At 26.4% G+C, this 14,926-nt stretch overlaps 1 protein-coding gene across 1 annotated transcript in view; it reads left to right on the forward strand.

The window, feature by feature from the left end:
• The window catches only part of Col4a1 (Collagen type IV alpha 1), a 53,997-nt gene continuing 39,071 nt past the window's right edge, over positions 1-14,926 (forward strand). Inside the window, exons 1-8 of the mRNA XM_015517831.2 lie at positions 1-180; positions 599-641; positions 3,967-4,131; positions 4,690-4,762; positions 6,651-6,712; positions 12,555-12,582; positions 12,707-12,786; positions 13,298-13,370. Coding sequence (XP_015373317.1) covers positions 152-180; positions 599-641; positions 3,967-4,131; positions 4,690-4,762; positions 6,651-6,712; positions 12,555-12,582; positions 12,707-12,786; positions 13,298-13,370 — 553 coding nt within the window. The 5' untranslated portion in view covers positions 1-151. The remainder of the gene's footprint in view (positions 181-598; positions 642-3,966; positions 4,132-4,689; positions 4,763-6,650; positions 6,713-12,554; positions 12,583-12,706; positions 12,787-13,297; positions 13,371-14,926) is intronic.

Consider the following 14,926-nt stretch of genomic DNA (forward strand, 5'->3'; position numbering starts at 1 on the left):
GGACCCGCGTACCCATTTCTGAGCGCCAGAAGCACCACGAAAACGGCGTCTGTCGCGCGGCCCGTAGAGAGTACTATGTCGGTGTGCCGCACGAATCTCATGTCGAAATAGTGCCGAGCGGGTATACCTATCTCTGCACACCGTGGCTGCCATGCCGCGGCTCAGCCTGCTCCGTTGGCGGTAAGTACCTACCGCGGCCAAAAACCAAACACAAACGATTATTATTAATGTGTGCTGTTATTATAATAATATAAATATTATTGTTTTAACACATTTTTTTTTTTTTTTATATCCGTTTTTAATAATGTTATTATTTCATGTCCGCTCGTCTCATCCGAAGCGTATAATTATTACATCGTGTAAATTATTTTCGTTGATAAAAAAATTATGATACTTCACAGCTCGCGTGAAACGCATACGTTTTCTTTTTTTTAACACATACCTTCTAGGTATAGAAGTTCTCTGAATTTTTTTTTCGAGTTTTCTTTTATATTCGAGAGACCCTAAAAAAAATATTCAAACAACTTGAAAAAAATCTCGTGACCTAATAAATTTCATGTTTTTTCTTAAAAAAAAAATGTTTGTTTTTATTTTACAGGCAATTCGCATTATTCGCCTACTTATTTACGACAGTATCGACGGTAAGTACATACACATTTTTCTCACTTTATTTCGATACTAATAATCTTATGCGTTACCTAGTAGTATATTATCCATACATATATTATCCTATATGCTTGCGCGTACTATTATAATAATAATATGTTATATTCATATAATATCGTGACGTACAGAATGTAAACATAAATTTATCAGAATTAATATTTTTACACAATACTATTGGATTTTGATATAATATTACAATGATTTGTATTTATTATAATATTGCGCTCCGTACGGTCAAACCCATGCAACCGATTCTAACTGGTTGTCTGCTCTTATCTCGTGTACAACGATGTACTTCTAAAGTCGGTGTAAAGTGCATTCGCGATTCCAGCGCTTTTCTTAGAACGTCCTAAGACGGACGTCTATTATAAGATCTGTAAAGACAAGGGGGGACAACGGTGTATCGCTGTGTGATAAACTTGACGAACCTTATGAATGAACACGCGCGTAACACCATTAAATTATAATACCTAATTGACCATTGTCGGATGGTAACAAAATGAAGAAAATTACATTATGATATTATTTCGTTGAGAAACTTTATTATAATTATCATTATATTATGTATTTATTTTACCTTCATCTCGAAAGTTTCACAGTAGCTACATACTGATAGTAAACGATAGGTAATTAAAAAAAAATGTATGCAATTAGCTAATTGATCACAGTTTTTAGTAACACTAATGTTACCTATTATATAATTAAATAAAACAGTTTTAATCACACAAAAACGAATGCTCTCGGAAAATCCGCATTAAAAAAAAAATTTTTCTAATAAATTGTATGCAGAGGTTAAATTTTTAACTCAATACAATTTCGTATTTTAAAATTAATTAATTTTTTTATTTTATACAACCGAAAACCTTTAAGGTCATATTATTTAGCAAATATCTTCCGATTTATAGAAATTATTTTCTAAAAATGACATAAAATAAATTGTAATAATAATACATTATTATAGGTACTGTTTTATACACAATTTAGAAAAAGACTGAAGTGTTGTAAAAGTTGGGATTTATTTTTAAAAGTTAAACTTTTTTTGTTTACTATTAAAGTGATTTCATAAAGATAAATTACAGACAGTAAAATTATATTATAATAGAAAACATTTTAAATACATCACTAAAGTAGGTACATATCGATAAGAAATATTTAATTTTTAAATTAGATTGCAAACTATAATAGACACAATTGTGATGATTAAATTTTTTTTTAGTAACAATTAATGCAGGTATAAGTAACATACATAATGCTTACATGCTTTTAAAATTATTTAATTATCTGTTATGTTTTATTATTTGACATCATACGGGTCTACAACGATTTTTGTATTAAATTCTTATCGATTCAAACCTTTAATGACCCTTGAAGACTGATAAATTTCAGATATCTATCATAAAAGTATTAAATATATAATATATAACATACATACATATAATATAGGTGCCTATTTCCAATGCAATCATCTACAAAGTTTGGATACCTACGTTAAGAAGACGTAACACTTGTATCTGTTGTCCTTGTTTCTCCGTCTTACAAGTGTGTAATATAGTAAATTTATATCTTAACAATTCACATTTAGCTTTGTTAGTTTAAAAATTATTGTGAATTGACCTATAATGAAACTTGAAGGTAAAACCATATACGTGTTTGTATGTTTTTTTTTTTATGAGAATTTAGTTTTTAAGTGATTTATGAATATTTTAAATTACTCATATTACGAGTATATACGCTAAATTTGATAAAAATAATTGAGCTATCGTAAAATCCCACATACAAATATAATGTTCTTACCATCTAATTTCATAATAGGCTGTTCACTCCAATTTTTAAACTAACGAAGCTAAACGTGATCTTCTGAACGTAAATTTGCCGTGTTTCGCAATCGTAAAACGGAAAAAACAAATATCAGTGATACGTTCTATTGAAATATTAATTATTATACAAATAAAATGTTTTCATAATACTCTTGTTAGTAATTGTTACCTTTAAGTATGTACATATGTAAAAATAAATCTGACTCTTATTATGAAACATAATATGTAGGTATCTATACTAATTTTTCTATTCACATACTGTATGTGACATACAATTATAAATGAATGATTATTTTAGTTTTGCAAAATAAATAATATGATTATGATGTAACTGATAATCGTTTGACGTACTTAAAAAACGTTTCCTATTGTTCTAAAAATTCATGGAAAATAATTTTGAATTGAAAATATTTCTTAATTTCTAATAAACATTAAAAGATACAAAAAAAAAAACATATTATATATGTGTAATATACATTGCATTATATAATAATATTTAACTTGATAATTTGTTGCATGTTATTTCCGGTTTTTTTATCTTGAATGTATTTTGATGTAGGCATTGTAAGCTATACGTTGCATCTGTTGCTATGTACTTGTTATTATTGTATTACATATACTCATATCATTGTAAATATATGTTTAGCTGAACCAATTTAGATTTATAAGTTATGTTATTAAAGAAAAAATTTGTAATACATTTTGAAAGTATTTTAAAATTAATATACAATTTTTTATTTCTTAAGTGTCCAGTGATCAGTGGTACCATAATATTTCAGCTTGATAAGGGGTTTGTTATAGGCAACTTAAATGACATTTTTGCAAAATTTTAATTTCAAATATAATTTTAAATAACTTATCGTGTTATACTTAATAACGTTGTTGGTTGCTGTAAAAATATGAGATTAAATATAAATAAAGAATAACGTAAAAAAAAAACTTAAGCAACAGTTATAGTTAAAACACTAAATTACATGACAATGAAGAAAATACCTACTTGTCAATTTGTCATGTCGTAGCTTTTAGTTTTTTGGGATAATAAATACAAAATAATAATTGGTGTTTTAAAATCCGTTATTTTTATGTTTTTAAAATAAACATAAACTCTATGACACATCAGAATGTACCTATGTCTTTACTCCTGTATTGCGCATACATTTTATTTTTCAACTATGTCTAAAAGTTGAGTGATTATTTTCCTACGAATCGGATTCTACAAGTAATTTTCGGAATTTGTAGACATATTGTGGTGTCTTCTTAAGAAGACGTTTCATTCATATGTATTGTCTCTATGTTATGAACTTATGAATGTAATCAGCTCTGACATCTTTGAAAATAAAAGCTATTATTAAAAAATAAAAATATGTCACTTTTACAATAACTTCCATACTCTTATTACCTGCAGACAGTTACATTATAATATTTTACAATATTTCCGTTTTTACTGATGATAAATAGGTAATACATGTTTATTTTTTTCTAGCAATGGAATCCAACTTGGAATTCAAATCAAACAAATTTAAATGATCCGTATTATGGAGATCAAGAAGTAAAACGTTATACAGGTGACAGTAGATATGCCATTTCAAACCAAAGAGGCAACTCAACAAATTGTACACCAAAATGTTTCGCGGAAAAAGGAAGCCGAGTAAGTTGAAACAATTTTTTAATGATTGTATAACTATATAATGAATACATTTAAGAGGACGCTACACCCGCATGCGTTGTCTGCTCCGTCTTACAAGTGTGTAACATAGCAAATTCAGGCTTAGTAGATCACGTTTAGCTCCGTTAGTTTAACATTTAGAGTTAGTTGACCTCTCATAAAAATTAAAGGTAACATTATTATGGAGAGCTTCTCATAGGCGTTTTATTATATCTTAATTTTAAAGCGAGTTATGTGTATTTTAAAATTGTAAATTGTTTGTATATTTTAAAATACTCATAACTCGCTTTAAAATTGAAATATAATAAAAAGCATATGAGAAGCCCTCCATAATAATGTTACCTTTAATTTTATGAGAGGTCAACTAACTCTAAATGTTAAACTAACGGAGCTAAACGTGATCTGCTGAGCGTACAATTTGCTGTTATGCACTTGTAAGACGGAGATAACACATGTGGGTGTAGCGTCCTCTTAATAGTTTAATTCTGATTACGTGTAATAAAAAAATCAAAACTTTTTTATTATTAACCCTAAACAAAGGGACCACCGGGCTCAACGGGTCTTCCTGGTCCTCAAGGAATACAAGGATATCAAGGTCTTGAAGGTCTTCCAGGTGACTATTAACTAATTTTAAATTAAGTTTACTACATAAAATAATCCATATTGTATTAGTATAGCTTAAAACTACCTATATACCTATATAATGTACCTATATATACAAGGTGTAACAGATACAACTGATTTTTAAAAAACTTTTGTTCAAATTAATATTTTTAATTCATTTTTTTGTACAGTAAGTGACCCTTGCCATACATGTAGAATAATATTTTTTATGTTTTTATTTTTTAGTACTGAAAAAAAAATTAATTTAGTAAAAAAATGTTTAAATAAATTCAAAATAGCCTATTTGTGAATCTGATTATAAGAACAATTTTGATAGTAAAAAGATTTATCTAAGTCAAGTAGTTTATTTTTTGAATTTTCTTAAAATTCAATATTTTTTTGGTTAAATTAATTTAGAACACAATAATTTACTTAAGAAAAAAAAATTTCCATTACTTTTTCATATTTTACTCTTCCATAGAACAGTACAGTTTACTATTTTAATAATATTTTCATTGTAAGATGAACATAACATTTCTAACTTGATAATTTAACATTTTATTGCCAAATCCCATAAAAAATTACAAAAAACTGAAATAATTTTGATTGGAAGCTGAAGTGAAAATGTATTAACAGAAATCATGGAAAAATATATTCTAGCCGGTTTTACAGTTTTCTAATCAATTAATGTATAGGTATTTAAAAATATTAAAAAAAATTCAAATTACCTTAGTTGTTATCAATATAGTTGTATGAACTTATATGCATTTCTAAATACTCAAAACAAAAATAGGTATTTTTATTCTTAATATTTTAGCATATTTATTTATTTTTATATTACTTTGTATACCTACTCTAACAGTTGTTAATTATGTTATAAACTTACTATCTATATAATAAATTAACAGGTTAACTGCTACGTCATTTTTCAGTACATTGCCAAAAGCGCCATGTGTACCATTTTTGGTACACTTGTTGTTTTTCCAATAAGTTTTTGTGTACCAGTCAGTGGCGTATTTGGGGGGGGGGGATGTCCTCCATGTCTTGACACCCCCTGACATTTAAAAAAAGTCCTAATATATTGGACATTAGTGTTGTCACTTATTTTATAGTATACTATTTTTATCAAATGTAAAACTTCTTGTCAATTCCTAACATATTAATTTGTTAAAAAATCAATTCATTCTTTTTACATTAGTAAATAATACTAAAAATTTTGTTTGTGAGGTTCAATAAATGTTGACACCCCCCGAGAAATCACCCAAAATACGCCACTGGTACCAGTAGTGGTACACGGGAGTCTTTGCCAAAAAGTGTTAAGTGTACCTACTATGGTACACGTAAATACAATTTTAACACGGGAAAATATTTCGTAGCCCACCAGACAAACAAATTTTCGACCAGCCCATAGATAACTTATAAATTCATTTTTTAAGGTAAAAAAAAATTAAAAAAAAAATTTTAATTTTAAATAATGTATGTATTCTAATAATATTATAATTATAATTTAATTATATTACATTAAGTGCTGCATTAAATTTATAGACAAGCAAATCAATAAGTGGTTGAATTTTATACAAACGGTTAGGTTAGGTTAGGACTTTCCCAGGGGGCTACGTGTACCATATTTGGTACACGATTGAAAATCATTAATTTCGATATAAAAACACATTATTTAATTACATAATAAACTAAAATAAAAATATCAAACTTTTTCATAAAGTTTTAGGTCCGTAGCAAATAAGGCATGTTCGCTACTTTTTGGATTAGCAAGAATGGCAAATCAACCATGTACCAAAAATGGTACACATAGCGGTTAACCTGTTTTAATATACTTGAATAAATTTCATAAGTTAAAATGAATATTTATTAAACAATCATCACTTTTTTATGTTCAGGTCCAGTAGGGGATAAAGGAGATATCGGTCCAATAGGGGTACGAGGACCAAAAGGAGACAGGGTAATGTACTTGTTTTATTTTATTAGTTTCATAATATAATATAAACCTAAATATATGCAATGCTGCAGTAAGATATATTCAATTAGTGATTAGATCTTGATATAGATACAAGTATCTTAAGTGCATCTTAAGATCCATTCAACAAAACAAATTGTGTATTTATTCCATAAATATTAAATATAATATGATATAATAAAATATAATCATCAGATTAAAGTAAAACAAATAAATAAAATAATTTTTATGATTTTTACAATCATATTTATAGGTATATAGAGTGTGTGCCGGGAAAATTCATAAACTCAATACATTTTTGTTAAATTGATATTCATATGTATTATGTATACTGTATAGTTATAAATTTATAATTATCTTATTTTTTATTGAAATATCTACACAATATTGTGTAATCAAGTTATAGATATAGTTTCATTTTTTTTTTTAAGTATTTATATTCAGGTACAAAACATATAAAAAGTGTCTTGATATATTACAGCACTGAATGTAGATAAAATCAAAAATAAGGAAATATCAATTTTAAATTTGTCACTACCTATGTGGCTATGTATAAATTATTAAAATTATTAAAATTATTAAAATTATATAAATATTTCATATTATTTTATTAGTTATGTAGAATTTTATGTTTTTATTAATTGTCTATTAATACATTTTTAAGAAGAAATTTAATAATTTATAAAGTGGGCAAGTAGTTGACTACTATGCTGTAAGTGTCAAATGTACATCTCAAGTTTTCATTACAGAGTAAGTCATTGTTGAATTTATCATAGTCTATCTCAACCTAATCATAACGAAAAACGATTCTGGCCAGGGGTGTTTGCAGAAAAAAATTTCTGGGGGTGGGGTTGAAAAAATAAGAATAATTACTGTTATTTCGAAATATATATTTATTGTATTATTATATAAATATTATTATATAAATAAGCTATAACAGTTGACTATAAAATCAAATTTATCAACCTCGATGTTTTTGACATAATATCCAAGATATCTTCACAAGATATCTGTACGCATATGCGCACATTCAGTCTTAAACTTGGGAGGGCTAAAATCTTTTACCTCAAAGTGACTTATGGGGGACTTTGCTCTCTTCGAACCTCCTATACGGTTACATTTACCATTTCAAACAAAATTAATACATGACTATTGACTACATTAAAAGTCTCAAATTAATGAATCTGATTTTCAATATAATATCCTATATCCTATAACCGATTATTATAACAACTATTATATTTATAATATTCATTCTTTGATAAACAAGTGTTGCAATCAGGGTCGTCTACATCTACATTTCACTTATTTCATTATTTTTGTTTTTAGTTTTATTTATTTTACTCAATTTAAATGTACTGGAAATATTGAAACAAGTAGGTTCTTAATGTATTGTGAGTAATATAAAATGTTACATTTACTAATTGACATTACATTAATAAATTGTAGGTATTTCGTAGAAAAATGGAAATAATGATAAAATAAAATAATTCAATATCAGTGATATTGTCACTGAATCAAGAACACTATTTTAAATAACTACTAACTACGAAAAGATGGTTGAAAATGTCTATACTATCAAACTAAACAATTTTAGTTTAATACCTATCATTATTTTCATATAAACAAATCACCATTCCGGTAGACAGTAGGTAAACGAAAACAAAATTTTTAAGTAAAAATTTGTGCATTGCCAATATAAACTGGAATTAATTCATTCTACATGTAAAATTATGATTTAAACAATGTTTTTAACTAAAAATAATTTGGGACTGCTAATTTAAGACTTAGGGATGCTAAGCACACCCTGGCACCCTTGTATGTGCGCCAATGCCTTGACGTCTCTGTACATGTTTAATAATGCTAATCCATTCAATCGGGCCTCCGCCGTCTTTTTCGTAAATAGGTTTTTAATCTCCGAAAACAAGAGAACGATCTTTCACTCGAAGCAACTGAAACGGGAAGTGTTGCTCCGATTTGCAAAAAAATGAGTACAGACTGATATACCTAACGTAGATTCATAAAAGTTTAGAGCATAAATAAACATTTTTGGCCTTTTTTTCAGGCGTATTTGAACAATATCTGAAATAATAGTATAAATAAGTTTTCATATAAAGAACAAAGAATATCTAAGATAGTAAGGAACAATGTTACATGCGCCACATTGTGATATCGTTATTCGTTATTTTCAATTATTGTTTTGGATTTGGAAGAAGAGCTTTTGAAAAAGTCGCCTATAGATGTATTTTGCCTTTTCATTTTCAATTTTTTATATCTCAGTTGTCACGTATGGTGTACTTGCTAATAGTTTTATTTTATTAATATTATATTGAATACTGATTTAGCGATGGCAATATAACATTAAATCACCAGTCACTCGCGACTTAATACCACGGCAATGTGCGGACCCGCAATGACTGTAATACAATTTAGATACATAGGAACATTAGGGGCAGTGGCGTACGCAGGATTTTTCTATGGGGGGGGGGGGGGCTTGAAAATTAATTACTATTTTATTTTTATTTTGTCTATTCTAATAATTGTAGACGTTTAGGTGAGGTATTTGAAAATGTTTGTATAACTTCAACTTCTCAACTTTTCTAGTAGAAAAAATGCTCTAATCATAAGCCTCGATAGGGGTTTTTGGAAGCAAATTGGATATAGTTTGAAATTTGAGAGGTCAAAATTGAAAATGCTCAGTATTTTTTAAAACAATCGGGAAAACAAAAATAAATGAAAAAATGTCTAGTAACCTTGGTTTTTTTTTTCTAAAAATGTCAATAAAAAATTATTCGTTCGGTCAAAATGCTTTAAAATGTAATACAAGGTTTTATTATACCTAGTTATCTAAAAATATTAACGACACATATAGGCACGATTAGTTTTTATAAGCATTTATAGTTCAATTTTTGACAAAACTAGAAAAATTAATTTGTAGATTAAAATATATAAAATATTAAATTTGTATAGCTAAGGCTTAAAATTCAATACAGGACATTCATTCAAGTAGATCATACTTTTACCAAAAAATTACTAATTTTTTTAGGAAAATTGGTATACAAATCAATGTTTTTTTTTAAATGAATTTATTCTGGTAAGACGTTTATTAATTTTCGTCTTGCTTAATGACGACAGTAGTTGAAGTTTGATAGATTTTTTTTAAAAGTAATACTTATGAGGGCAATGGGGGGGGGGGGCTTCAGCCCGTTAGCCCCCTCTGCGGACGCCACTGATTAGGGGCATTGATATTATCTGCATATCGAAGGAAACGATTGACTATTGTCGATCGTTATTTCATGACTATTTAACACAACATTTAGGGAAACCCATCAACCAAAATGTACCATTGTAAATAATTTATAATATTATTATATTGATTACGTATACCTATTTACTTATTTTTACTTACTGATAATAATTGACTTACAAGTACGTATTATTTTTACGAAGTACCTATTACCATCATGCAATTTCAAACATTTAAGTTAAAAGTAAAAATACCTTTTAGAAAGTTTGGAAAATTACAAATATTATTACAGAATACAGATTCACTTTTCTCACCAAAACATTTTTTTTCTAGCATATTTAAATTGTCTTTTGAACAATTAATTTTTTTAAGGTACATAAGGTAGAATAACTGCGTTTTAAATTAATCATCCATTAATTTCGGGGGGGGGGGGGGGTGTTGTTGAACTCCCAAAACTCCCTCTGCGACGGTCTCTGGTTTATTTATTTTGGTGATTCGATTCAGAAACTCAAATTTTTGTTTTTCCCTTACTTGCGGTGTAGACGAACCGATATAGGTACACTTTTCGTTTGTACAAGCCTAGGCAAGTCAATGATAATTTTTAAATGAGTTAAATTAAGTTGATGGAAAACATTTTAAAGAGTTTAAAGTAAACAGTTAACCTAGTTTTTTTAAAATTAGTTAAGTTAAAAGTTATATGAACATTTTCAATTAACTTATTAAATTAAGTTAATACTATTTTTTTTTTATATATATATAGACAGTTATAAGGTTTAAAATAATAATTATTGAACACAGGAAAAAGGTAATATGCAATAGCTTTTCTATATATAGAAATATAATTAAATTATTAGGATACTGATGAATATAATTGTGTAGCAGGTACCATAAGCATACAAAATGTATATGAGCATAATCCCATTAGTTTTAATTTAAAAATAACTTATTTAGGACGAAAATATTTTATAATATTATGTTCTTGAGAATTTCACATTTGTGATTTGTATCTATATCAATATAATAATTTAAAATCAAATTACTTATTAGTTTATTATTATTATTGTTATTAATATAAGATACTCGTATGGCGCAGTATGATATGGTTATATTTATATATATATATATATATAATACACCTATATATTATAATATTAAATATAATTTATACCTATATAATGGACGTGTGGCTATTGCTATAAATAAATATATTTATCTAATTAATTTTTTTTTTTTGAAGAATCCTGGTTAATGGAACAAGTGACAAATTTAACTATATTTCTAGTTTCCTATTCTAGGAAATGGTAATGTAATATACTAATATTATAGCAATGCATCATCAATAATAATTGTATTTTATTTACTATTTATTTATTTATAAATTTATTTAATTTGCTTAATAGTAACTCGTTATTTGTTAATTTTATATTAATTAAAATAAGTTAAGTAATTAACTTAACTTTAACTTTTCAATTCATATATACCCAGACTTGCGTTTATAAGGCAATTAAATCGTTTTAACATTATTTGCAGTATTGTTGTTATGGTTTATGTTAGGTACGTTACAAAGCTTATCATTAAATATCATCATATACATGACGTATGGTGTATGTCATTTGTTTTGAAATTGTTAAGAAATCTTTCTTGTTGTGTCTAAAACCCTCCAAGAAAGTTTCATTGCAATTGGTTGAAGGGTTTTATAGTGAAAAAATGATGAACTAGCTTACTTAGCTAAAAATGTCAAGTTTTAATGAATAATATTAAATTTTAGAATAGCAACAAAATAACTAAAATTGATAATATTCGTCTAAATTTAAATTTGAAATGTCTAAACAAAAAATATGTTCATACATTTTTTAGATGTTTAAGCATCAGTAAGAAATACTTATAAGGGACTTTGAATTCTATTTTTAGTCTTGGATTTAAAGTTGAACATTATATAATTTTTATATTTTGTATATTGCACAAAAAAAAAAAAAAACCGGAAATGTTTTAAAAATCATTTTAAGCACAGTAAATAATATGGACATATATAAATATTTGGTTTAGTTATTTATTATTTTTTGAGTTATAACAAAATAGAAAATAAATTTTTACAAAAATAGATTTGCTTGAAAATTCAAGTTTATTCTAAATTATTTTCTAGTTAATTTGATAAGTACTAGAAAGGTTTTACTTTTTACATATTGAATTAATTGATGATTTTAAAGCTTAATGATATAAATACCTACATTATCTGTATTTGTACGTCTTATAATACTTACCATTGAAGTGATGGCAAGTACATTTTGAAGTGAGTGATCGCAATATTTTACATACCTACTTATAAATAGTTTATAAATTAAAATATCGTATAAACAGCATACAATCAAATATTTATTTGATATACTTAACTTTTGTTTTTTATGATTGATGATAATAATATTATGTAATAGATTAATTCAATTTCATATTGAATTTAATAAGGCAAAATATACGAGTGTTTAATTTGAAAAAAATTATAATGTATTGAAACTAAAAAAAACATATAATACTTGTTTTTAGTTATTTACTTTTTTTTAATGAAGTATATTTTGTTTTTAGGGTAAAACGGGTATTCCAGGATTCCCAGGTAATTATAAATAATGTTTATGTATAAGAGTACATAACTATGATATAATATCTTAAAATATTGATTACAATTAGTTACTTATCCTATATTTGTCTCATCAATATATTTTGTTTTGTTTGATCAGGTATAAGTGGAATACCTGGACAAATGGGCCCACAAGGAATACCAGGTATCCCTGGCTTAGACGGATGTAATGGAACAGATGTATGTATTATATACTTATTCTTACTTCGAAAATATTTTAATCAGCAAAATAACTATTTTATAGCTTATAAGAAATTCTACCAGTTTAAAACGTCTGTTGACATTTAACATAGTGTTCTATGGCACATAAAATTTTTAATTCCCTGTTATACCTTTTAATAAATATTAATTGCAAAATTTTAAATATTTACAAATATAAAAAAAAATTGGAAACATTAGAAACAAAAAATAATATATACATTTTTAATTTAATAATTAGGCAATTTAATTATACCTTATCATTCACCATAACATTACCAACACACTCTCAAAAATAACGGCTTCATAATAATAATATAATGATTACAATTTGGATAAACTATATCATATACATCGATTTATAATATTTATTTAAGCCAAATTCCTAACCTAATATGAAAAAAAAAAACTAAATAAGAATAACGAATATAATGAATTTTAATTTATAATAATATAATAATAAAGATTTAACAAATTCGTATCTATTTGGCAGGGAAATCCAGGCCTTCCAGGATTACCAGGAGTGATTGGACCTCGTGGGTACCAAGGAATAACTGGTGAAAAAGGTTGGTATTTTGAAATAGATATAATCTTTTTTATTAACTCAACATCTTGCCTTTTTCTAACTAGATAAAACAAATATTTGATTGTGAGATATTAAGGTATTTCTATTTTTTGCAATAACATTATGCTAAAATATAAATTATTAATATTTCCTGTCAATTTGTTATGAATTACACAATATTTTGGTCATCAAATGTAACGTTGACTAATAATATGTAGGCGGGGTAATGAAAATATATAACTCATGTTATAAAATAAATAGAAATCTATGTTAGGTAGTATAATTTTATTTCTGTTATTATTTTCTAGTTATTTTATTAAAATATAGTAATAAATAAAATAAAAGTACCATAACATAGTTTTTTGATTACATCATGAGTTGATCCTGAATTTAACCCAAAAATTCACTAATAAACTTATCACTATTGTAATATAAGCAAATAAATTTACTAAAATCCAATTAGGCTGTAGGTAGTGACAAAGTAATGAATATTTTTGTTACACTCACCGTACATTTCTAGGCTGCATCAGAGTTCTGTCCCAATTATAAAAATATAATTTAAAGATAAACTAGTTCCATCCCGGGTTTTTTAAATAGATATACCAATTCCGTCCCGTGTCAAATCGAAAAAATAACAATATCATATTATTTAGAAATAAAGATAATATACAATATATGTACAGTGAAAAAGTTAAAATTGTATTCATTAAAAATAATAAGTTTGACTTATACTTATACTAGCTGAATTGCCCTTCGTTGCCGGATTTATTAATTGTTATCTGGTAAGATTAAATATTGTTTTGTTAAATTAAATTTAAATAAGATTGTTTAAAACAATATGTCATATTATATCAATTGTTTATTAAGCTGATTTTTATTGTTAATATAATATTTCTCTATAAACTACATTAGCTGTAATTCCTATTGGTGCCAAAATAACTAAACTTGTGGACATATTGACTCTGGAGCATGCCACATATAATTGGCCATGTGAAAAACAATCTTTTTTTATATCGATTCCTGCAAATTTCAAGGTTTGCTCTTGCGATTTGTTTACTGTCATGGTAAAACATACTTTTAGAGGAAACTGTATCCTTTTGAATTGGAAAGGATAATCTGATGGTATCATTGGTATGCGAGGAATAAGAAATTATTCACCTTTTGCAGATCCAATCATTATAATAGCTTCAATCAAATTCTTTTGTAGACCAATAAACGTGTCCCATGGCACAATGTTGGTGGACTAAGATTTCTGAGAATCATTATATGACAATCAATTTTTAATATTAATAAATGTAGTGGAAATCCAGGAGGGTTGAGTGAATTGAAAAATTCAACTGGATAATTAACTGCATCATTTACTCCCGGTACTGAATTCATTGATCTGTATTCCATATTTTTTGCTTTGAAAGAGTACAATAATATTTTGTTTATGTCTTCTGCTGTATCATTTTTTGATGTAAATATGGCCATCTCACATAACTAGTCCATTGATTTATCTTTGATGTTTTCGATTCCTTGATATATTTTGTCTGCGAGTTATTTTATAGTTTTTGT

This window comes from Diuraphis noxia, unplaced genomic scaffold (genome assembly GCF_037042655.1).
Source record: "Diuraphis noxia isolate RWA-SAM2 unplaced genomic scaffold, SU_Dnox_SAM2 contig0001, whole genome shotgun sequence".
NCBI lineage: Eukaryota > Metazoa > Arthropoda > Insecta > Hemiptera > Aphididae > Diuraphis > Diuraphis noxia.